General features: G+C 28.9%; 2 protein-coding genes across 2 annotated transcripts in view; both read left to right on the top strand.

Annotated features, from left to right (window-relative positions):
* Window positions 1–8,395, top strand: part of LOC107450777 (homeobox protein Nkx-6.2) — a 38,050-nt gene extending 29,655 nt beyond the window's left edge. The window contains exons 2-3 of the mRNA XM_016066675.4: window positions 596–765; window positions 4,902–8,395. Coding sequence (XP_015922161.1) covers window positions 596–765; window positions 4,902–5,138 — 407 coding nt within the window. The 3' untranslated portion in view covers window positions 5,139–8,395. The remainder of the gene's footprint in view (window positions 1–595; window positions 766–4,901) is intronic.
* Window positions 8,396–18,936: 10,541 nt separating this feature from the next.
* LOC107450772 (neprilysin) overlaps window positions 18,937–27,368 on the top strand; it is a 68,473-nt gene continuing 60,041 nt past the window's right edge. The window contains exons 1-5 of the mRNA XM_087154169.1: window positions 18,937–19,072; window positions 20,902–21,014; window positions 23,037–23,075; window positions 23,198–23,263; window positions 24,480–24,632. Coding sequence (XP_087010295.1) covers window positions 20,903–21,014; window positions 23,037–23,075; window positions 23,198–23,263; window positions 24,480–24,632 — 370 coding nt within the window. The 5' untranslated portion in view covers window positions 18,937–19,072; window position 20,902. The remainder of the gene's footprint in view (window positions 19,073–20,901; window positions 21,015–23,036; window positions 23,076–23,197; window positions 23,264–24,479; window positions 24,633–27,368) is intronic.

Here is a 27,368-nt window from a genome sequence, read left to right as displayed (position 1 = left end):
TTTTTCTAAATTTTCTCTTGTAATATCGTTTTGCTATATTAAATTCCAATCAAGAAAAAAAAACTTTTAAAATCATAAGTGGTAACATTTATGATTTTACACATTTGTGTACATATTTGCGATTTTCCACGTTGTTTTCATTAAAATTTACTTTCATCATAAAGCATTATAAACTCTTTAATATATCTATTTACAATTGCCAGAAAAATAAAAAAGTGCAGCAAAAAGTAAGATAAATTATTTTGTATTATTATACGTATACGTATTTAAACCAAAACATTCCAAAATGATTTGTATGTTACGGTCAGTAGAATTTAATTCGTAAAAAAATTTTCATGAGAACTTTTATTTGTTTAATGTCTTTACAGTGCTAATTTGTTGATTTTTAAATTTCTTTTAATATTCCTCAAAAATGATTTAAGGTAAATTGCCCAGATATGAAAAACTTCTGAATTATTAAGAGTTATAAACAAACTAAAGTGTCGCCAATCTCGTCTCTATTTATAGGTGACGCAGAAGAAAATTATTTAAAATATTGTTCCTATTTAAAACTTCTAAACAAAAGCCTAATTATTTTTTGTTCTTTGTTCCACAGCAGTTCAGAATGCTGTAGATAAAGATGGAAAGAAGAAACACACGAGACCAACTTTCTCTGGGCACCAAATCTACGTTCTAGAAAAAACATTCGAACAAACTAAATATCTGGCAGGCCCTGAAAGAGCAAAGCTGGCTTATGGTTTAGGAATGTCAGAAAGTCAAGTAAAAGTAAGTTTTATTTTTGTTATTCCATCTGTGTGACTATATATATATATACAACAATAAATTGTTTCAATAATATGCATGCCTATAATATGTATTCTACACTGTTAGAAATTTCTCGGAAAAAGTGGTTAAATAACAATTCATTTTATTGTTATTTTATCAATAATCTTAAATAAGATGGTAATCAAATTATTAACTGTGAGAAAACCACTTATTAATTGCTGTCACTTAATACGGTTAAACAACCAGAATTTTACTGAGCTAAATAGGCCCAGCTAATGAAGTCACTTAGTTCCTTTCACCTGGGTACGTATTATAGCCGAGAGGGGCGGGTGTTCTAGTCCAAGCTTTGACACTAGAATATTATTTCCATTCCCTTCAACACACGAAGGCGGTTGTGTCCTGCAGTGCCTACAGTGTCCTGCACTCTCCAGTGCATTTTACCAAACCGAAAAGCCTAGCTCTTATGTTCAGTTAAATTTCTTTTTTACGGTTTCAAAACCATTCTAGTTGTAAATGGTTAAAAACCGTTAAGTTTTTTACTCATGATTTACTTGTAAACCGTATATGTAAAAAATGTTCTTTAACGTAAACTTTACGGTTAATCAGGTGATCAGACTGCTGCCGATTATTTCACCATAATTTTTTAATGAAAATTCTGACAGTGTATATATGCACAAAAAAATGATTAATGAGCGCACTTTCAATGCATTTTTCATTATTTTTTATAATGCTGAAAGTTTAGAACTTACCACAAAACAAAAAGTCTTTGTTAAATGAATTTTAAACCAGAGTTAATAAATATAACTTACTTTTTTTGTTGAAAATATTGTGATTTGCTTTATATTTAACAAACATTTAAGCTCATTATCTTTCTTATTGTGATTTTTAAGATAAACTTCCAATAAACCAATTTCAACTTTTATAAGAAATAGTCAATCAAAAAATGTTAATGTCGCAACTAAAAAGATGTTGTATTTTTTCTTTTTTCTTGTGCGATTGAGAAAACTTTCTTTGCATCATTTTCGTAAAATAAAAAACGGGCTTTCTTAAATTTACATTCAAGATTGTTAATTGGGTAAAAATAAAGTGTTTTCAGTAATCATCACTATTAATAGGTAGTTTCGTATTCCTTGTTAAACATAATTATTAAAAATATTCACATGATCTGTCATAAAATAAGATTTAAGTGAGAAAAAAAAAACTTCAATAAATTCACGTAAATTCGATGATCATTGACTATCAAGAATTAAAATCATAAAAATCTATTTTTTGGCCATTTTGGACATTTTCAATAATTGTTTTAAATTTTTTTCCCCAAGATTTAAATTTTGATGATTTTTATTCTATCTTCGCAACTGATTTCATCGTTGATGAAAATTCTAACAAAATCAACGTCGGCGATGGCGAAAGCAAAAAATATTTAAGAAATCATGTTAATATATTCTTTACGGTTTAAAAATTAGGTTACAGTTTACAGTTTAACTCAACTACAGTTTACAAAATACAGTTTACAGTTTAACACATACACATCAACAAATTTCACAAATAATTGAATGATAATAATTAGTTTAATGTTACTAAACCGACCGTTTTTGACACAAAATTTAAATTTTAATTTAATAAATTTCAATATAGTGTGAACACAAGAAAAGGTAATTCACATTTTTCTTTAAATTTGCATTTATTTATATATTTTTGCGAGATACACTAGGCTGGAATAATAGACCATCATACCATAAAACATAAAAACACAATTTTCAAGTTTATTTCCTAAGTATGGAGGGATTCGACATGATGCATCATTATCAAAAAATGAAACTTCGCAATTTTGCAAAATCATGAAATATTAGCATTTAAAAACGAATTACAATTTTAATTTATTGGAATATCAGTTAGATGAACGAGCACCCTTGATTACTAGTTGCGATTGTGATTCATTTCTTACAAAAAAATTAGATTTAAAAATTGAAAAGACATTTTCTTTACTCAAGTTTAACAACAGGAGCTCAAAGTTGTTATAAAATGTTTAGACTAATGGAAAACAAAACAAGTCAGAACAAAACGTTCAAAACTTTTGCGAAATTTATATCGTAAATATCGTCAAAAAATATTTGTTTTTAAAGGAAAGCAAAAAAGCAGTATTTTTAAAGAGAGTTAAAAGCGTAAGCTTTACGAAACTACAGAAAGCTTTATTTAAGATTATTCAAACCGCTTCACTACAAATAACATTCGAGACTTCTCTGTTCCGCGCTATAGATTAACCTTTTCGTGGGCGATATGGTTCAATTTATGCAGATTGTTTTTCCCATAATGGTTCGAGCACCATTTTTCTATTTAGGGAAAATAAATCTAATACGCATGCGCAGCATCGTTCTTAGTAGCCCATTTTATGAATGCATTGAAATGAAATAGGAATTCATGACTTTCTGATATAATATGAAGAAATGAACGAAATGAATTCTATAAGGAATCCCCACGTGAGTAACAAAATTCTTCAGAATATTTATTCGTCTCTACTACGTCATACTGAATTTCAATTCAAAACGATTTTACTTTTTGATTTCTGGAATTACATTTGCGAATGTGGCAACGCAATAACGGTAGCTTATTGCATGGATAGCATTTGGTGGGGTAATTTTATTCAAAGCATGAACGAATTTCAGTTTTTTTTTTGTTCTATTTTGATAAGCGTGAGTTGCGAAAATGCTGACGTAAGCAATCGTATCGTATGACTTTTGGATTAAGTCTGATTATTTAACTATTTTAATACACATCGTGTTCTTTTGCTCAAAAAGTTATTAAACTAATAATTAAGTTTATGTTCTTTAAAATTATCCTGTTTTTTTTTCGATTCCGTTCTCTTTTTATTATTATCTATAATTTTCTATAACTATCTATATTTGCTTTTTATTCTATTAACTATCTGCATTAATTCATCCAATAGAGAAAAGTAGATTTTTATAATTCAGTTTAATAAAAAAAACACATAGTTTTTCAAATCTTTGTATTTCTTTGAAAATTTTCTCGTATCCATCAACGCAATAAAGGTAGCCTATTGAAAAAAAAAAACCATTTGGTATGGTTATTTTAATCAAACCATACATAAATTTGTTTTTTGCAAGTGTGTGTTCATTTAACGTGTTATAAACAATCATATAATGCAATGTTTGGATAATCCTGATTATTATACTATTTCAATATCAGTGTACTATTTCAGTGTTCAATTAACGTGTTTTAAACAGTCATATCATGCAATGATTGGATAATCCTGATTATTGAACTGTATGCATTTTAAAATTTGCATATGCATTTTAAAATTTTCTTAAAAAGTAATATTATTCAACAACTATCAATTCCATAAGTCATTTAAAATATTCTGTTTTCGTTTGCTAATATGTTACTTTTGTGTTTTATTATTTTATATTACTATATACCTACCTACATATAGTAAGACAGTTGGAAACAAAAAGTAATTTTTAAATATTTTTGATTAATTGATATAATAATAATAATAGGACGTCGGACTCGTGTTCGTGAGAGCGTGAATTCAAATCCCGCCGGCCGAAGAACCACCGTGTATTAAATTGTGACTAATGCACGTTACATCGGTCGGGAACACAAAGTCCTCCAAGTTCCCATAAAGAAATCAATACCTCTGGTGGAACTGAATTGAAGATTGATAGTTCTCTTTTTCAGGTTAAAAATTACGATCTGTCGTGGCCCCTCTAAAACGGGTTGTGACTTATGTGTGATTAAAACTCGTATTCTTGGCCATAGATTGAGCCACTGAAAAAACAAAAAACGCAACCTCTGCCTTAAGAATTTGCTTGATTTCTCAAGCAGGTTGCAGGTATTGGCCAGTGGCATAAGTAACAACAACAACTCCTGTTTTTTATTCTCCAATAACAATATTATTTTTACACCGAACAGCACTTGATGGGATGTTCGGCTGTACACGGAGACTTAGAAGTGAAAAGATATTGGAGTGCTAGGCATCTGTTAATGAGTCATTGACTTTTTTCTCTTATCTATTTCATTTGCATATTTTTCTTGTTAAGAGTTTGTCAATTTCTGCCATTGGAAAAAAAAATATTATTTTTACCAAACAACTAAATTTTTTATCTTGTTATTTTCAGGTTTGGTTTCAGAATCGGCGGACGAAATGGAGAAAAAAACACGCAGCAGAAATGGCAACAGCAAAGAAAAAACACGACTCGGAAGCAGAACAAATGCGCAACGATGATTGTTCTGATCAAGACGAACTAGACTGTCGGGACAACAAACGACTGAAAAGAGAAAACGAACTCTCACATCATCATCATAACCATCATCGGCAACACGACGAATCTTCGGATAGTATGCCGTCTACCTAGTTCTTTCCAACAATCGAGTGAACCTAGTAGGCCATGGTTTCCGGAAGAATTCGCCATTTATGCTATCAACACGGCCTTGTACTCGATTTCATTCACATATAGTTCTTGATCTTCAAAACAAGTTGCTCTAAGTGATGAGAAATTTCAGTGATAGATGCTGTCATAATTAGAGTTCCTATATCTAAACAGAGTTACGACAAGCAGCTTTAAACTGTACAGATCTCACTTTCTTACACCGTCTCAGAAGCTGAATCCGGCTTATAGTTTGTCTAAGCTAACAAACTCCTTCCGCCACAAAGTCTGAGGCCGCCTGGGGCTATGGAAACAGGAATGGTGCATTTTAGGGAGGGTAGCTAAACTCTAGGACTAGACAGAAGAAAGAGATTCCCTTTCTAATGCCGAACCGAACCGAAATCACCCAAAAACAGTGATCCCACACCCCTACTTGAAATAGTCATATCTTGTTACCATAGTCACCGCCACAGGTCCAGACGAGCGTCTGGGGGAGTTCTTATTTTAGACAAACTATAGCTGTATTTAATCATGATAGCTGTATCGTTTTTTTTTCTTCTTCAGCTACGGTTCTATAAACTAATTATAACTGATTCAGCTCTTGGAATGTAAAACGTTTTTCAAAATTTTCTATTAAAAATGGCTTGTTAGCAAGAAATTGAACTTTTTAATCGAAAATTAACAGAACAAAATAACAAATAACTTAAGTGTAAAAAATAGCCATCTTAGTTTTTAAAGGCGAATTTTGTACGTAACGCTTATAGTTACATCATATTTATTCACTGTATGTCGTAGCGCTTTAAACTACGCTTAGATATAAGAACTCTAGTCGTAATAAATCACAAACATGAATTCTTTTCAAGTATCGTATGCGTGAGACGTCATATCTCACTACAATTTCTCACCGCCTGTTTATCGAATCAACCTGATAGTTTCATAACATCTCGGATAGTTAATGGCATATGAACGCACAAATATAACTGAAATAGAATCATTCATTATTTTATTTATAAATTGTGGATTGATCAAAAGCACACTAACAGTTGTTTAGTTATGGCATTAGGGATAATAATAAAACAATGTATTGTTTTATTATTTTCCTTAATACCATAACTGAACAATTATTAGTTATAATCACTTATACACTAAAAAATATTTTTTGTTTAATGCCTAAAACTGATAAAAGAAAAAATTTTAAAAATGGAAAGCGCAAACATTATAAGACAAACTAAAATAGCTATACTCCGTAGCAAGTAAAAAATGCGAGTAAAATACTCAAAGTTGTTCATTTGTTTAGCGAAATTTCTTTTATCATTTGAGAAAGATGTGAATCATATCTTTCTAAATATGATCTTACTGAGATATTAATCATCTTGATCCATATGATCATGTTCTTTTATTATCATATGCAGCATTCCATAAATATTAATATCCCATATCCCATATTAATATCCCATAAATATTTTTTTTGCAAGAATGTTTAAAAAAATAAGCACATATTTTTTACCTCATGAACGCTAAATAAAATATAATGTCGTCAGATTTTTATATGAAATCAATTTTTATATTTAATGTAGAATTGTACCTCATTAGGACACTTTTTGATTTCTGAAAATAGGAAATCTTCAAAATTTCTTAGAAAACCGTTTGCAAACAAATAAACTTTAAAACTACATAAAATCATTTACTTTTTCAAACTAACAAATTGTTAAAACGATATAAAATCATTTACTTTCTACAAATAGGAATTCCTTAAAACTACTTTTAACTCTCTTACTTTCTACTAATAGGAAATACCTAAGAATTACATAAAATATCTTGCTTTCAACAAATAGGAAATCCTTACAACTACATAAAATCTTTTACTTTCTACAAATAGGAAATCCTTAAAACTACTTGAACTCTCTTACTTTCTATAAATAGGAAATCTCTAAGAATTAAATAAAATTTCCTGCTTTCAACAAATAGGAAATCCTTAAAACTATATAAAATCGTTTACTTTCTACAAATAGGAATTCATTAAAACTACTTTTAACTCTCTTACTTTCTACAAATAGGAAATACCTAAGAATTGCATAAAATATCTTGCTTTCAACAAATAGGAAATCCTAAAACTATATGAAATATTTTACTTTCTACAAATAGGAAATCCTTTAAACTACATAAAATTTCTTATTTTCTACAAAGAAAATAGGAAATCCTTTAAACTACATAAAATTTCTTATTTTCTACAAATCAAATAGGAAATCCTTTAAACTACATAAAATTTCTTATTTTCTACAAATCAAATAGGAAATCCTTTAAACTACATAAAATTTCTTATTTTCTACAAATCAAATAGGAAATCCTTTAAACCACATAAAATTTCTTATTTTCTACAAATCAAATAGGAAATCCTTTAAACTACATAAAATTTCTTATTTTCTACAAATCAAATAGGAAATCCTTCAAACTACATAAAATTTCTTATTTTCTACAAATCAAATAGGAAATTCTTAAAACTTAATAGAATCTCTTTTCTGCAAATAGGAAAAGGTTACAGTGGTGATTTCGAGTACAACATGCTCCTAAGTGCAATAGAATAAATCGAAATGTAAATAACAAAATAAGAAGGATTTTCAGTGTTGAAAACAAAATACAGAGAACAACGTAGAAATCTTTGAAAAATAAGATTTAAATGCATCATATGCTGAGCATATGAGTTCGGCTGGTGAATTGTTATGAACATTAAGAGACTTGACAATTCACATATTTCAATTGAACAGATGAAAATGAACAATTATGCAAATGAGAATTAGATCAATTATTGTTTCCAAGGACTGAAGAAAATATCCTGATTTCCTTAAAAAATAATGAAGAAATTTGTATAAATTTTATTTTGTTTTCTTGTTTTCCAAACCATGTGTATTTAAAAGTTTGTGTTTTATTATATCATGAAAGAAGTATAATCGTATTTTACGGTCCTTTTGAATTAATTTAAAATTTTCTCTCTTTTGTGGGGAAATTTAATTCTAGTTTCACAATTGCTTTTTATTTCATGCAGCAAAATATGAATATTTTATGATTAGGACCGTAAAATTCAGTTATACTTTTAAGAAAACAAGTTTATTTCTGTGATATTTAATTTTACTTATAGATATTGTATTAGTAAATAGATGTACATATATATGCCAAAAATACGAGAAAAATCTGACATCTGAAATTGTCACAATTGAAATTTTTATTAAAGATGTAAATTAGATGAAGTGTTGCAAACTATTCATTTCACACATAAAATTTATTCACATTTTTTTTCAGAACAATTGAAAGACTTGAGATTGCCACAGTGTAATAATAAGCCATATTTTGAAATTTTTCCGGTGGGTGGTTTTTGTTAAAAAACAAAAAGACCTCAATTCTAATGTAGGTGAAAAACATTTTCTGTGTATTATGAAGTGATAGTATTCAAAGTCAAGAAAATTCCAGAAACTTGTAAAATAACTGTCTAGAGACAATACTCAGGAATAGTTTGATGCAAATAATGTTACCTTATAACTTTTACCTTTACCTTATAACTGTGGCTTACATCTTTTTGTTCCTAGTTTTTTAATTTTTAAAAAAAACTATACCATAAAAGAGACATATTATTTCAAATTTTTTGTTTTACTTTTCCCAAATCTTTCCAAAAACTTTAAAATAAAGATCATTTAAAATAATTGGGTTTTTATGAAATGGTAAAACATTTTTAGAAGTACTTAAAATAAATAAGCACATTTTATTTAACTTTAAAAAAAATTCCATGAAAAATAAAAGATTTAAGTCAATGTATCCGAAGTATATTGATAGTCTTATATAAAGGCCATTATTAGTATATATAATGGCCTTTATATAAGACTATCAATATCCCTAATAAATATTTATGTATACATATATATGTAGCATAATAAATAAATGCAAAAAAAAAAAAAAAAACATGAAGAAAATTTAGAAAAACAATAAGTTTTATTTATTGCGCATAAGCTACAAGTAAATAGAACTCATAAAATAAGTTCAAAATATAGAGAAAACAAAGGATTATTTGTAGTAATTTTTTTCTAAAATTTTTTGAGTGCGCCTCACACTAATGTATTGATATATTTTGCTTCGGCTGTATTGATACAATATTAGAAAGCACTCTCTTTTTTGCGGATATAATCGTGTGAGCTGATAAAAAGATTATATCTTTTATTTTCTGGATTTTTTTCAAATTTTTTATCCTTTTTTTCGGAATTTTTTTCCGGTTTCTTGTTATTTTCATTTTTGTTATTATTTTTCTTTTTTTCCCCTTTTTTCATTGTTATGTTATTTTTCCCTTGTTTTCTCTATATATTGATTAATACGCAAAAAAAATCGTGAAAAGTTGATGGAGTACTTCGATAGTATATCGCTTCTAAGATTATTTTAACGATATTCTGGATAATTAGCTCTTTCTTTCAGATAGTGAGTAATACTGGGCTCAAATCACTAAATTTATCTTTTTTTTTTATACATATTAACGAAATTTTAATAATCACAAATATCTCTTTGGTTACAATAATTCTATACAAAAACAACTGCACTTAATGCTTGTAATAAATAAAATTTATTATGAAAAATTAAAAGTAACTGCATTTAACTCATTCGAAAGTATGTAGATCAGTCTTTATATAACTGTAACGTATCAATGAAAAAAAAAAAAAATTGCATAATAAACTTTTTTTTCGTTTTTTCTTTTTATTATTGAGAAACGTGTAGTTTAGAATACGGAGATTTAAACAAATTATTTTAACATGCCTCGACTTGCCCGTCAACTTCACGACAAATTATTTTAGTTTATTTTCTAAACAAATTTCCTTATCAATACTTAGACCAGATAAGCCTAAATAAGCTCAATCTATGTGTTATTATTATTATTATTATTTTATAAAAAATTAGTTTCAAAAAAATTAAGTTTATAAAAATTTTAAAAAAATTATTCACAAAATTTTTAATATTCAGATTTTTTATTTTTATTTTTGATCACTTTGAATAAAATACAAATTTGATTAAGCATTTTGAACAAGATACATTATTAAATCTTTGTTTTGTGTGAACATTTTAATTATTCAGAAGATATGTAATAATGTAGTTGTGTTTTAACCCTTTATCCAATAATATTTATGTCTGATTATTTAAATCAAATCAAACATTTTTTTCAAATTTGTTTTTTAGAAACATCCAACTTAAGTTTTAAGAGATTATTTTATTACATTCTCTTAACTCACACATTTTATTTCAAATATCAGTATACTTAAAAGGTGTAAAAAATTACGACTCAATTTATTGTAATAAACTATTTTTAATGTTACTGCTAAAATGTTTATCACTAGGGCGTAAATTTTACTGGTAATTCTTTGTATGTATTTGATTTCTAATTGTTGTCAAGCATGGAGTTTAACGTAATTACCAGATCTGAATCTGCAATCCTTTCCGTTAATGAGTTTGCGTAAATCCGATCATTGCATCGAAAGTTATTATGGTGTTTGTATTTTTACTGTTTCTTCACTCTCATTAAGAAATTCAATACTGATGCTACATAAATGATATAGTCGGAATGCATTTAATTGGATGCAGTTTCTCGCTAGCATGCGTAGATTGAAATTTAGAGATTTTGTAAGGCGCCTACAACTATTTAAACCCATTAACCAGTCGGGCTTGATAGCCTACCAATTGATAGTAACAGAATAAACTCTAAATTCGAAATTTGTAGAGACATTCCCATGCCTTTAAGTCGCAAATACACCCTTAGGTCAGCTCCTAAATAGTTGAATGCTGAAATAGTTGAAGAAAAATTGGAAATTAATTAAAACATGGTGGTTTGTGTCTGATAGAGATACCTAAAGTTTGTCCTCTCATCCTGAAATAAACTTTATCCTCCATCTTGAATTTATTAGGAGGTAGAAAAAGTTAAAAGGGGAAATACTTTGGTATTTAGACAAGTGAGGTATTGCCTCCTATGTGGTATTTAGAACTATATAGAATGATCTGATGCCAAAACCAGGTCGATTGGATTAATAGTTCAGAATTTATAAGTAATTAAACATGTATGATGAAGTATAAAAAGTTCAATATTTGATTAATACCAGTTTTTATCCGTACTAGTGAATCGCGTTTTTTCTCTCAATCGAATAATACAAAAATAAAGTCGATAAGTCTATTTATCCGAGCAAATTTTGCCATTCCACAAAAATGCTACGTAGAATAGAGGTACCAGGTTCGAATCCAACTGTAACCCTGGATGTGAAACAATAAATAAATTTGCTTTGGATACATAAACTGCTGTTTGTAGAAAATGCAACACCATGAAGGAATCATCAGAATCAAATGAAATTCGCAGCAAATGTCAATTATAGGATATTATGCAAATTAATAAAGTTTCAGAGCCATCGCGCGTGCGTGGCGCGCGCAGCGCCCTCTGAATTGATGCTGAAAGCGTATAAATAAAGTGCTGTAGCGGGACGTTGAAAATAGTCTATGATTATTTGTTAGTGGCAAACGTTTAGTGAGACCTGAGTATGCCTCCACGACGGAAGAATAAGAAATTCAAGCAACTTACGGAGTTTGAACGAGGGAGGATAATCGGCCTTCGAGAAGGAGGATTTTCCTATCGCGCAATAGCAGCTCGTATGCAGCGGAACAGTTCCACAGTGATGCGAGTTTGGAAGCAGTGGACCGACGAGCACCGAACAACTCGAAAAACAGGCACTGGACGACAGAAGGTGACGTCAGAGCGCGATGATCGACACCTGCTCCGCATGGCGGTGAATGATCGCACAGCTTCCTCCAGGCAGCTGGCAGCACATTGGTCTACTGCTACAGGTGTACAATTGTCGGCTTCTTCAATTCGTCGTCGTCTGCTGCGCCGTGGATTGCGTGCAAGGGTGCCATTATACAGGATTCCCCTCACGGCGGATCATCGACGGCTGCGTCGGCAGTGGGCTCTTGAGCACAGAGACTGGCGAGCTGATTGGCACCAAGTTGTCTTTTCAGATGAATCACGCTTCAATTTGTGGACCCATGATGGCCGTGTTCGTGTTAGACGTTATGCCGGTCAACGCTGCCTTCCTGAGTGTATTATTGAACGACATAGTGGTCGAACACCCGGAGTTATGGTCTGGGGTGCGATTTCGTATCATGGACGATCCAATTTGATACGAATTGAGGGTAATCTCAATAGCAACAGATACGTCCGTGAAGTGCTACAGCCCGAAGTCGTTCCTTTCCTTCAAGGCATCCCTGGAGCTATCTTTCAGCAGGATAATGCACGCCCACATGTTGCGCGGACTGTTAGAGACTTCTGTTCAGCACAACGCATGCAACTTCTTCCTTGGCCTGCTTATTCGCCGGATATGTCGCCTATTGAGCACGTGTGGGATATGGTTGGTCGGCGTCTCACTCGTGATCCGCGTCCTGCAGTTTCCAAAGACGAACTTTGGTTGCGCATACAAGCGATATGGAATTCTCTTCCTCAAGCAGATATTCAACATCTGTTTGACTCCATGCCACGTCGTATAGCAGCACTTATTGCAGCGCGTGGTGGCTGCACCAAATACTGATTTCGGACGCTTAATTTGTTTCTTTTGTTTTGAAAATTTCATCATTTATTTGTATCAGTACAAGTCGTTTCTGCATTAAATTTCATTTGATTCTGATGATTCTTTCATGGTGTTGCATTTTCTACAAACAGCAGTTTATGATAGTTCTTTGAATACTCGTGTGCTTAATGCAAAGAATGACTCGTCTCTTGTGAAATTGATCAAATTCAGAATTCAGCCAGAGTTATTGAACCAACTACAATTCAGAGCCTTTGGCGGTAGGACAATCATCCCTGCCGTGGAGATCTGAATAAAGTTTGATTGTTTTACTTGCATTAAATCGGAGGACACAATCTCTCCATGCTGTGTCGTTATTCCACGAAACTGCTCTGCAGAGGGTGGGTTCGAATCCCGCTATAACACTGGATGTATATTCGTACTGTCTTTCTCAAACTTGTACTATTATTTAATTTCTAAGCCATTCTTTGCATTTACTTATAAAACCCTCTTATGAATGTGAATTTATTACCATTGAAAACAGAATTACTGCTGAAATAAAAAATCGATTCTATCTGGCGAATAGGGCTGTCTATGGGCTGAGAAGATTTATTAAATCAAGGTTTCTTTCTAGGAAAACAAAGTTCTTAATCTACAAAACTCTTGTCCTGCCAGTCTTGACATACGCTTCTGAAGCTTGGAACATGACAAAACTGGATGTAAATTGTATCGCAATATTTGAGAGAAAGATTTTGCGGGGCATACTTGTTGGTGTAAATGAAAACAATAACTGGAGAAGGAGGTTTAACTTTGAACTGTACAAGATTTATAAACAACTTGATATTATTAAATACATAAAAATAAATAGAATGAATTGGATAGTCCACGTGATTCGAATGAGTGACGACAACTCAATAAAAAAGATACTGCTCTTTAGACCCACTGGAAAAAGAAAGCGGAGAAAGCAGCGGTTGAGATGGGCTGACTCAGTGGATTCTGATTTTCTCGCAATTAATAAGAAGAATTGGAGATAAAAGATAAATCGGAAGTCGTCATGGAGAAATCTTCAGAGGAAGGCATTGGCTAACATTGGGCTGTCTGGCCAACTATGAAGATGATGATGAATGTGAATAAATAAGTTCCACTACCCCCATACAAAAGGCCTACAACAAGGCAGCTTGATTTATCCAAGTTTAATATTTTTAAAACTCTTGAAGGCATCATCCAAGCCCATTTTCTCTCTGTTATTACTGAAGAATACGTTAGCAAAATATTAATTTAACCGTCATCAAACTCCTATCAACCATTTAAATAAACAGCTTTTTTCAATAAACCAGAGAAGGACGAGCAGGTTATGAGATTTATTACCATTCATTTATCATCAGTTATTTTCATAACTGACGATAAAAAGGCATAGACATCAAAATGTACCAAATAATTCATAAAATAGTGCGGAAAATCATTTTGGTAATTTTATCGTAATATTCTTGAAAGCATGGCATGAAAACCAATTACTTTTTTATGGTTAAATTTATAAGATAAGAAAATTTTAAAAACCAGAATCTCTGATAAACCCATTGCAACAACAAACGGGAAAAAATCACAAAATAAATGGTTTAAATACTGTAAATAATTATTATATTTAACTATCAGATATCTGTACATTTTGGTTTAATTAGAAAAATTTTCATGCTTTTTTTTTATTTATTTACTTAGTTTTTTTTACTAGATATGTCTCTAACCTACATCTCTGGTAACTTTTTACAGAATTTTCTTCTAGAAGTCTGTATTGTGTACAAAACATAATATAAATTGAACTTGTGTTGTCATAAAATTGTGCTTGTTAATGTTAGATAATCTTAGACAAACATAATTTTTTAAAATTCAATTAAATGCCGTATATAGAATATTAAATCGGCCGAGATGGAACAATTTAATTATTTTGTTCGATTCTCCTCTCGGGATACTAATAAAACGTTCCGAGATGGGAGTCCCTTTATTTTCACAGGGTGGGGTAGCGAGGGTGGTATAATATGTGCCCAACCTAAATCCTGTGCTAATATCCTTCAGAGTGGCAGCCCAAGCGGAAAGTGTTAAAACGATTTGCTCGAGTGGTCCGAGCCCCACCTTGCCTAAATCGAACATAGGGTCCCATTTTGACTTTGCACCCCTTTTCTGGATTCCATATTCGGGGTATTTTCGATTGAACGAGACTGCGTTGCGCCAGGGGAAGCGTGGATGAGGGAGCGTGCTGGCATAGAAATGTTTTCCTTCTTAGATCAAATTCAGTTTTAGATAACTTATAAACAAGACTCAGATATATATTTCTTTACCATAAATTTTCTAATAAATTTTTCTTAATCTGAAAATGCATTTCCTAATTTTTAATAAATAAAAAAATAATAAAACAATTTATTTTTCTATTCTAGAAAGTAAAGTTATAATCCTGAACAAGACAAAAAGAAATCAGTTTGAATTAACTACCAACTTATTGATTATTGTTTTCCTGATTCAAGAAAAACTAAATTAAATATAATTTAAATACTTAAAATTATGCAAACAAATTGAAATAATATTTTAAAAAATAGCTCTTAATTACTAAAGCCATTCGAGTATCTGCTATCAGTATTTACACAAAAAGTATTTCATATTTAACTGAATAAATTCATGTTAGATAGTGATTCATGCTATGAATACAAGTTTTACATGCTATAAATTAATAATACCTAATAATATAAATACAAGCTATGTACAAGTAATTAAATATAAATACAAATACAAGTTATGATAATAATTTTTTACTGCAATGTAGAGCATGTGCATCAATCAGTGTATCAAAAGTAAAATCCTTGCAACTTAAATGCAAAAAATTATATTTTATTTTTGATTATTACAACTTTAAATGCAATCTTATTGAATAACTTATTACTCTTTTGGTTTTTATGTTTTTGAAGATGTTATTTACAATAGAAAGAGTATTAATTAAGAAACTGTAGCTATTTAGTTATTTCAAATTTTTGAATCATAATAAATATACGAAAACTACACTGAGAAAAAAAAAGTATGGTCAAAACTACCAGAATATGGTATAATTTACCGTGTTTCTGGTTCTTTAGGAACACCAAAATCAAGATAATTTTTACCGAAGTTCTTATGTGATTACTTTTGGAAAATTAGCAATAAAATATGTTTTAGTGCAATAATATTTGTTAGCAACTGTGGTAAAATCTGGTAATTTTAATATTATACCTTAGAACATGATATAAAAAATTTATTTTCGTATTTTTACTAAATGTGTGGTAATAAGAACTATAATTTTGAAAACCAATATAATCCGATAATTACCTTTCAGAAAATTGTTACCGTAAGAACGGAAAAACTACCAAGTGTAGAATTTAAATACCGTGTATTCTGATTTTATTACAAGAGTTATGGTTATTTTTAACAAAATTTTAATTATCATACGAGTGCGGGAACTTTACCAATTTTCTCCGTATACATTGATTTGTTTCTTTGTTTGAATACTGAAGAAATTATTCATTAAACACAAAGTCAGATTACAATTGTTCTAGCAATGCATTCAATTGTTTTAACCGAAAAGTTAATTATTTTAATTAAACAGTATATTATTTCAGTTAAGCAATTAATTACTTTAGTTACAAAGCCAATTGTTTCAGTTAAACAGCCAAATTACTTTGGGAGGCTTAACTAAGAAAGATTTTTGATCTATTTCTTCTTATTGAAAAAAAATTTTTTTGGCTATATAACTGGAACCAGAAATGTTTCACTAACGGCATAATTTCGAATAGTGATATTAAAAATCCCTTCCATAATTTAAATTTGAAAAATGTCATTTAAATTATTACACATTTTTGTAAAATTTTCATTGTCTAAACATAATGTTCATTTGTGTGAAATGGAAATCAAGCGAGTATTTTTAGTTACTGTATCATTTAAACCATTATTTGTTATGCATGATTTCTATATTTTAAGCGATAGATGATTATTAGATATATAGATATATAAATGGAAGATAGATCGATAGATGAAACAGAAATAGATACATCATTTAAATGATATATATTTCAAACAGATGTAACGATACAAAGTTTTATATTGTAATTCCCAACCAAAAAAAAATTTGAAATTTTATTACATAATCAAATTAGATAATTTTTTTCTGAAAGTGCGATTTTCCTTTCATATTTTAATATAGGAATTAAATACTTCTATTCGTAGAAGCTTACGCGAAGCACGTAAGTGAATATTGCCCGTTGAAGCTTACGTGAATTACGTTGCGGCAACTTTAATCTTTTTTTTTATTTTAAAAAATCCTTTTCACCAACCTAATATAAAAGATGACTTTTGATATTTTTCAAATTTCTGATTTATCCCGCCAAATCGATATCAGAATTCGAACGGTCAGAAAAGCCCTTTCTTCGCGCACCTGTGGCATCCATGCAGCTGTGCTCATAACCAAACCTATCCAACCCCTTTTAGGCACCCCCTTTGATATTCAAAACTTTTTAAGCCGATATTTCTCTGACTGAATCAAAAAGTCAGATTCCTGGACTGTTGACACGATGCGCGACAAAAGATTGAGAAACTCAATCGGCTCTGAAGGACTTCTTATGACAGAAGAAAAGTCAGGGACCACTTGTTGTGCAAAATGTGGACGAATTCAATGGCCGGTAGGCTTTTCAAGGGAGGATTATTATGCCCCTTATATACCATTCAAACATTTTTTTAGTCTAAAAAGAAGCAAGTGATGCACTCTTTTTGCATGTTATTTCTGGAAATATTTCTTACCTTTTGATGATTTTGAATAGTCAATAATTCTTTTGCGAGAAGATATTTGTGGAATCTCGATAAATTTGAACATTATGAATGAACGTGTAATGAATGCTGAGAGGAAGAAAAGGTTTATGACTTTTATTGCGCTTAAAGAGCTGTTTTGACTATTTTATTGAAATTCAGATATACAGTATACTCAGATGTACAGAAAACGAATTTTTTCGGAAAAATCACAATGTAAGTTTAATGTAAAGTAATTTTTTTTTCTATTTAATGTATATTTATTCTTGTCTAATTCTTAAAAATAAAATTATCATTGTTGCAGTTCAAATTGTAATCAGCTATACATATTTATTGCTAGTTATTATTCTGTTTCATGACTCTAATTCGGTAACTCGAAATTTTTTCATTGTTCACATGTCGGTGAAGTTCTCCGGGAATCTTCATATAAACCTTATTTTAAACCAGAATCTATACTATATAGCCTAATCTACAGATAGGTTATAAACCGAAAATATGCGTATTTGCAAACGAGAGCTATATATATTATAAACAGAGAGAATACAATTCAAGAAATAAAAACAAAAATAGTGAAAATTTGTGATAAAGCTAAAGTATATTATAAGAAATAGCATTCCAAGATGCGAAAGCGCCAACCTGCTAGTGTCACACCTGGAAGAATTTACGAAGAAAACACATTTAAAGATGAAATACAAAAAGTTACTACCTCATACAAGAACGAAGTCAAACCAAAAATGTCAAAACTAAAAACTATCTTGTGAAAGCACTAACAGTGCCAACAGAGAGAAAAATAATAATTAAAAGAAGTAAAATTGGAAGCTGATGATGCTTCCAAGTATGTCAGTGCTTCCATTTCTTTTAATTATCAAAAACTGTTTTAAAAAAATTTTAAGATTTGCATTTGGCTAGTACTTTTAAAAATTAAACGCAATAATAGATTTTAAAATAAACTTGAAAAAAATTATAGAATTAAATTAAGAAGAGAGTGAGAGAGAATATACTTTGTGATGCCTGTTATTTTACAGTTCCGGCTTGTGGGCAAAATCAAATCTTGACCTCAAACCTAAATAAATTTAAATTGTCCCTCTAATAAATACATGCCTCGTAGTAACATCCACTGATTAATCTAAATTACTAAAAAGACCTTAAGGGACGAATGATACTTTGTACTTTCAGTTGGACTGGCTTAGTCAATTTTTTTTATTTATTAATTTATTTTATTGCTAGCATTATAATCGGTTGAAATTAGCGGACTGAATTGGTGAAAATCACGGACGTCGAATGTTCCAAATCATTATATAAAAGAAAATTCTTCTGATATTCGAGCGCTGATATTGGATTCCGCATGCTTAAAAAATTAACATATTAGTTTTCAATCAAGCAGGTGGAATGTTTCAAAAGGAAAGCGTAATATGTTTTGTTTTGATTCAATTTACTTCTTACACACTGATAAGCTTGTCTATATTTTTTTAAGATGAAAATGTTGATAGAAACTTTTGTTGAATGAAAAATATTTGGTTGAATATCTTGAAAATCAATGTAAGAAACATTTTTTGTATTTTTATATGTTACGAATCAGTTTTACCATTTTGTTCTTGCTAAATAATAATTTCAAAATATTCGAAGTTTGCCAGAGACGTACGCACGACATGCAAAGTTTCACTCAATTTATTTACTATATTTAACAAAAATATTGATAAAATATTTTTTTTAAAAAAAGAATAATAATAATAAATAATTTTATCGTAGTAAAATAATTTGATTTCCTTTATTCTTGAAATTTTAGAGAAATTGCAAAGGTTTATTCGTTCAAATTGATTAAGATTAGTTAGATTAAAGAGCTTAAAAAATATAGAATTTTTAATGATCCGAATCTGAGTGGTTTAGTTTAAATAGTAAGTTACATGTTTTTGAAAATTGTTTGATTATTTTAAATAATTTCTTGGAAACTTTCAACATAAAAACAATGTTTTTTCAACAATCATACTCTAAAAAATATCATCCCAAAACTGAACTTAAATCCCGCTTTGAACAATAATATTGAGAAATTTTCTTTCAATATTAAAAAGTTTAAAATCGAACCACTTCATTAACTGCTCCAGTTAGAAATTCGATCAAGTAAAACCATAGTTTCGCTCAAATGTTCAGTTACCGTAATATGGTGATGAATTAATAATATTAATAATATTAATACAACTCTTCATCTTTTTCACACTAGACTATGATTGAACTTTAACGGAAATATGGTCCACTTAAACACTACATTAAAGTTGTGGCCAATTTGCTAAAGGCTCAAAGTACCGATATTATAGTTCAACGTTGAAGTGTATCTTGCATCTGCTTTCAGGATGATTTAATTTCAACGTATCAGCACCGCATTAAAGTAGCTTTAAATTTGTGCGATATTGCTGCGATAAGTAGAACAATATTAACGTACTTTTTAAATCGTGGTTCATCGTGGAGGGAAACATGTTGTTGTTGTTGTTGTTGTTCTCATTCCCATGACCAGCAGAGCTAGATCAGGTCCATCAGCTCGTTCACTTTAAGAAAGTCTAGCACTAACAGGGGAGTTTGAACCAGGTCCTGCCTGGTAAGTCCCAGACAAGATAAAATGTGGTCTGGGGAGGCCTGGGCAGCAGAACACTTAGTGCAGATTTCGAAGTGTTTATTACCGTCGGAGGGAAACATAATTACATTTAATGCTTCATTAAAGTTGAAACCAATTTGCGCATCTTGCATATGTTTCAGGATGATTTAATTTAAGCGTTTATTATTTGTTGAATTAGCACCGTATTGAAGTAGCATCAAATTTGCTCGATAGAAAAATTGAACAGTATTTATTAACGTATTTCATAAACTTTAATACTTTTCACCGTGTTACATCTTGAACGAAAAATAGTTTAATTTAATACCTTTTGAAGTTGCAGGCCAATTTTCATCATAATATGACTCGAAGTACCGATATGACAATTCAGAGTAAAATCAATTTTTCTGAGAGTGTATCTTGCATTCGAGTTTAAGATGGTTCAATTTGTACGGTTAATATGTTTCACATTTGCACCGGTCAATATGTTTCACATTTTAAAGTCGCTGCAAATTAGCAGAAACTAAATTTAATATGGATTTTTTTCATGTTCAATTTAGATTGTTCACAAATACATACTAAATATACCTTTTACAAATAGAGAGGTTGAACAATTCAACTTAATTTCCTCGTTCAACACCAGCGCCGAATAAAATGTTTATACATAAAATGTAACATCCGAAAAAAAATAAAAGCAGGGATTAAAAGCGCCATTGTTATAAAATATTCAATTAAGTTATTTACAAAAATAAAGTACTGAAAAATTACAATGTTTCGATTACAGCATGCCACGGTTTCAGAATGAAAGAACTATTCAGAGACGACTTTGGAAGAGTATGATTTTTATGACAATAATAGTATGCTCAATATTTCTGTACTCCAGTTTCATATATCAAGGTAAGTAAACACATGAATAAATATTATTTATGATATGTTAATTTAATGGCAAAATTTATGATTAGTTTTTTCATACCTGAAAGAAAATTTTAGTTCCTAAATTTTTCCCAACATAAAATACAGAAAAATCATAACTGAATTTTAAAATCCAAAAATGACTGACTTTCTTTTAAGGCTGTTTTTCGAAATTTCCGTCGTAATATGAGAAAAGGTGTTTTTTTGCGAATAATATGCTATTTTTATAACTACTGTGAGTTAGCAACTTTTACTAATGAGTGTTAGGTCAAGTTTAGCCTATCTAAAGCCAGTGGCTGTCTACGTTTATTTTGAAAATGACGCAAAACGTCAATATGGAGAAGAACCATAGCTTTGTGAAAATGAAGCGTTTGTGATCTATTTTTTTAATAATTAAAATTTACTCCAATGCTGTATTATTTGGGCTCATAAAAGTTTGCCAAAACTGAGATTAAGTCAGTGATTTTAAAAATTTTCATCTAGGTGGGAAAATGTCGCCAACTTGACGATTTTTTAAAAAATTTAATAATATTTTAAATATTTAGGTTTGTCTGTTCTAAAGCTCAGATAATTCTTCAAGGCAAGATTATAAATATAATTTGAAACCATCGCATTGCTTTATGTGTAAGGCACTTAAACTATGGTTCTTTTTATTTTTCTTGGTGACAGAACTTAGAAAAACAGCGTTAATTACGTTGCTTAGAGTGAAACAAATGAATGAATGTTAGATTAAAAACTACTTTTTGAGCAAATATCAGTTTCCTGTGCATATCTATTGATTTACTTTTGAATATGTACTTCTATAATAATATGATCCGATCATTTGTCCGATAACTCAAATGCCAGACACTGTGGCGAAGAAAATGCATGAACTTTCTGCTCTTCACGTCACTTCAAGTGACGTCACCGTAATGTGATACTTAAATTCGATGATAGATGTAGCTTTATTAGCAGTGTTTAAAATTATTTTTATATGTAGGAAGTAAATTGAGGGGTTGATCTACCAGTGATTATTACAATTTAAGAAAACATACATTGCAGGATATATAAAGCTTTTTGATAATTGCTTTCGCCAAACTTTGTTAATTGTTGTTTCCACCGTCAACTGAATGACTAAGAATTTTATTTTATGCCGGCAAGAGGATTATAACCCATGATCTGTCAACCACTGAGGATATTTTACGTTAGCACTGTGGTTCGTGATATCTTTGAGCTGAATTTGTATCAACCAGCCACCGCTGGGATTCGAACCTGGGCTATCAGATAGGGGAACAAACACTCTATCCCCTTAGCCACCACGGTTCAAAAAAAAAATTTAAATTGTAGAATTGTCATCTGTTAATTGATTGACGAGAGATTTATATAAATTTTTAGTTACTATTTTTAAGTGAAAAACGTTAATTATCAGCCACTAACTAATTACCAAATTCAAAACACGAAATTATTTCTAAAAATAATTTTATTGAGACTCGCGCTACGTAGGTTTCAAAAAAAAATTTTTTTTTTCATTTTAGATTTCGTTAACGTATAAAATACTTAATTAACTAATTTTTCAAGATATAATTTAAATTATATTAGCATTTATTTAGTATAAAGATCTTCAATGTCTATGAATGTTTTTTTTTCGATCGGACAAATAAGTTGTTAGGAAAACGAACCTATCGAAGAAATGAGTTATAAGGCAAACTAACCTGCCGGGCAAATAAGCTGTCAAGAAAACTGCATCAGGTGATTGTTTTATCGGACAGGTATACCAAACTTACATTAATAAATCAAGAAATTATTATTTTTTTCTTTTTAAAAATAGAATGGCATTTATCTAAATCTTTAAAAACGCTTATCTGCCAACTGAAATTAGAAGTATGTTTGAAATTGAATTATACGATTATTATTTTAGCTCTAAAAGCATTTTAAATAAATTTGGAAAATTACCATACGTCGTTGTTTTTTAGAATTGTCACTATAAATATTATAACAATGTTGATGGGCTATTTTTTTTAACTCTAGGTAGAAATAAGCTTTCAAATGAAGCCTACAGCCAAACAGGTAAAGTAAATATTAAATCATAAGTTTCTTTATTTTTATATTCCAGCAGTTTTAAATAACTCATATAACTAAATTTTTTTTAAAGTTTAAATTAATAGGAAATGTGATTTGAATTTTTACAGTTTCTAGCGTGTTGGCGCAAAGTCAGTGTCCCGAAAAATGTTTGACTAAAGAATGTATTCAAAATGGTAACTATTTTTAAACTCTTTTGATACAAAACACTGACTCACAGTACAGAACTAAAACAATTCAAAAACTAAATTAAGCAATTTTAACGTTCGTGAGTGTCATATTCGCACACTTTAAGTGAATATAACTTAGATAAGAAAAAATTAAACAGTTATAACAATTTAGTTTAAAATTATTTATATTATAAATTCCATCCGGTGTAATTCACACTAATTCAAATATTTTGTAACTTTAAGAAATTTAAATTTTTAAAAAAAATTTAAAAACTGGCTGATAGGAACGTAACATATTGTTTTTAATTTTCAAAATCTTTAGCCTTAGAAAAAAAAAGACTTCGATAATTGGTATTAAAGTATTATTCTAATCTGTAAAATTGGTAACTTTTATATTACTATTAGTAGGATTCCTAACAAACATTACCCACTCTATTTTAACAAAGGAAAAGAAATATTTACTTGTACAAAGTCATTAAAAATATGTATTAAATATGTTTAATATTTAATATATATTTTAATAAATAAATTGAAAATGTAAAATGTATTTAACGTGTGCAAAATTTTACACAAAGTGAGAGTATCAAGAAATGTGAATAAAACTCGTCAATTACAACTTAAAATATGAAATTGGTAAATCTTCTTGCTTTGTAAAAAGTTGCGTACACAAAGAAACACATAGTTAGCTTTAGTAAATCTAGGTTCCGATTTTTATGAACTAATAAAAACTGGTCCAAGAATTACTAGAATTTTCAGATTCACTACTCATTCTATAGTTATATTATAATTTTGTATTTTAGCCCTAAATAAAATCAGGAGCATATTGCTTTAATTTAATTCATTGAATAGACTGATTAATGACAAAAACAATAAGCTCCCCGTAATGATCTTTTCTTATAGAAAATTCTACATTTATGTATAGTATCGATGAAATATGATTATTGATTTTAAGGAAAGTAAAAAAAAAGTATATATATATATATATATATATATACTTATATTCATTGAATATAAGTATATATATATATATATATATATACTTATATTCAATATATATACTTATATATATATATATATATATATATATATATATATATATATATATATATATATATATATATATATATATATATATATATATATATATATATATATATATATATATATATATTCATGCAATTACATTAATACATATATTATTTTAAGTTAACGTTATTTTCAGCAAACTATTTTCTTGGATCCATTAATCCAGATGTAAATCCATGTGACAATTTTTATTCCTTTGCTTGTGGGAGTTACATTCAGAAAGTTGGAAAATCAGAAAACCACTCTGTTATTTCTGATATGAAACTGTCGATGAAAAATACTATTGCAGGTAATTTTTTTCTCTATTTTTAAGGGATTAAATGAGCTTTCTCTAAGATTTTAAAAATCTCAACTCGTAGCAGAACTTCCTCAGAGTTTTAATAAAATCCAGTGCTTAGTAGATATCCTTGAATTTTTAATGTAGACCAATGTTTAGTAGACTCCATCAATGCCATACATGGGAACGTTACTTTTAAAAAGTAACCAATAAAAGTGCAAGTACTTAAAGCAAAAGTAACGAGTGAAAAGTAAAATAGTTTGATTTGTAAAAGTGACGAGAAAAAAGTACAAGTACAAAACGAAAAAGTAACGATTTTATAGTATATTTCGAGGAAATTGAAAATTCGCAGTAACCATTAATTTCATTAAAAAAATGCAAGAAAAATACTTTTTCTTCATTTAAAATGCAGTAAATTTTATTTTAAATACATAAAATTTAAAACGTCGGAAAATGTTACGAAATTCGTTGAAATAATGAACGATGAAAATACCCAGAAACCAAAAAAGAAATCAAAATTCAATAAACAGTTTTAAATTATGTTAATTTCAAAACTACCAAATCTTTAGAAATTTTGTTTTAATTTAAGAATTCGTAGTAATAAAGTAATTTGATGAATGAATTCGATAACATTGTATTTTTTGTTTAAATAAATAGATAAAAAAGTAAAATAAATGTATTCATGCATAGATAACCCCTTGAACTTCCTTAAATTAATAATTATTTTTCATTTTCATGAAACTTAGAAGAAATTATTTTTGAGTTTTAAATAATGACGATTTTTAAATTTATCGTTAATTTTTCACTAATAAAAGACTAAGCACAGAAGTTTTATTTTTAAATTTTAATCGTATGATGAGCATAAATGTTCAAAAATGGGTATAAAATGAAAACAAAATATTGAAATTATTTATTTTATTTATTAGAAAAAATAATTAAAATTTTTTTCGACGAAAGTCTTTAAAAAAATTTTTAAAAAATTAATGATTTCTTTTGACATTCTAGTTACAAACAATTATACCTATTTCCAAAAAACGTAACGAAAAAAAGAGTAAAAGTACTTAAATTAAAACGTAACAAAGTACAAGTAATAGTACGTATTTCTTACTTTTGTAAAAAGTATTGCCATGTAAAAATTTTTAAAAGTATTGCTCAGCGCTTTAATGAAGTTCAATGATTGCAAGGGAATTCTCGAAAATTACATTAAAGTTTCAGTTCATTTACTTTTAAATTAACAAAAAAATTTCTAGTTTTTGGGTATTCCTGGTAAAACTGCTTAGCTGTTCGCCTTCTAACAGAGAGGTCAAGTGTTCAAATCCCAGCTAGGATGATTAAATTTTATCTTTGATTTTCTTTTCTGAAAAGGTTGATAGTCATTTAATATTTTTTGTTCAATTTATAAACTTTTATATTTTAAATTAAATGAATTTTTTTAAAAAACAAATAGATATTTAATTTTTTAATTAAAATATATGGAATATTTAAAAAATGTAATTTATAATTTAAATAAAAATGTTGTAATTGTTTTTTTGAACTATCCATATATTTTCTCTCTATTCTAAAAAAAAGTTTTTGCAGTTAATATTGTCTCCTGAAAAACTTTTTAACTACGTGATGAAAATCGAAGATTAAGGAATCAATTCATTCAGAATCTTTCAGGGAAGACATTTAGGGCATTCAAATCTTTTACATAATTTTAAATTTTTATTTATTTTAGTTTTAAAGCACGATTTTGCAGTTAATAATGAAGAATAACCGCCGTTCACAACAGCCAATCACATGTCTGAAAACGGCAAGCTTAAAAAAGCGATTTACAAGTCTGAATTTTCTTTTTCAGAGATGCAACCAATCACAAAATAGTTAGAATTTCATTCTTCAGTTTTACAACATCTCAACTTATTTCGTATTGATATATTGATTAATCTGATTATTTGTTTTCTAAAACGTTAATTCGTAAGTTTAATCTGGTTTTAAATCTTAATTCGATTTGTTTATTTACAAGTAATGCCTAAAAAGAAAAGACCTAACATTACTAAAAAGTCGCAACTCAATGCGAAAGCGGGAAAAACGTAAACTTCATAGTATAGAAGAAAATAATGCTCTTTTGCTTATACAACCTAATGATGATTCAACTAACAAAAAAAAAGTTAAACTAACAAAGGTTGAGCTAAAAGAGAATGTGTGTAATTGCTACACAGTCGCAACTAATGTCAAATTTATAAATGTATTTAGCGTAAAGAAAATGCTATTGGTGCATTGTTTATTTTAATTCCGCAAAATTAATGTTTTCATTTATAGTTATTTTGCTGAATATTATTAAAATATTTTTTTAAAAACTACCCTGTTCTTAACAATATTGCTTATTGAAAAATATTATAGTGTTTGCATATATATATATATATATATATATATATATATATATATATATATATATATATATATATATATATATATATATATATATATATATATATATATATATATATATATATATATATATATATATATATATATTGAATTAAATGTGTTAAAAATATATTCATTTCTTTGGGACAAAGTCTGTATTATTGTGATTATCATTTTTTTTAAACAAGTTTCATATTAAGATTATATCTGCACATTGATGTTAATTTCTGACAATTTTGGCTCATTTAGAGAACAAATAGGACATAGAAGGAACTGTAGTCAACGAAAAAAAGTGACATTGATATTGACACACTGCTTATTCTGCATTTAAGAAAATTAATT

The sequence above is a fragment of the Parasteatoda tepidariorum genome, chromosome 10 (assembly GCF_982258835.1).
Source record: "Parasteatoda tepidariorum strain Cologne lab strain chromosome 10, Ptep-v5.0, whole genome shotgun sequence".
NCBI lineage: Eukaryota > Metazoa > Arthropoda > Arachnida > Araneae > Theridiidae > Parasteatoda > Parasteatoda tepidariorum.
Note: the sequence above shows the minus strand (reverse complement) of the source record. Positions and strands in the feature narration are given on the sequence as shown.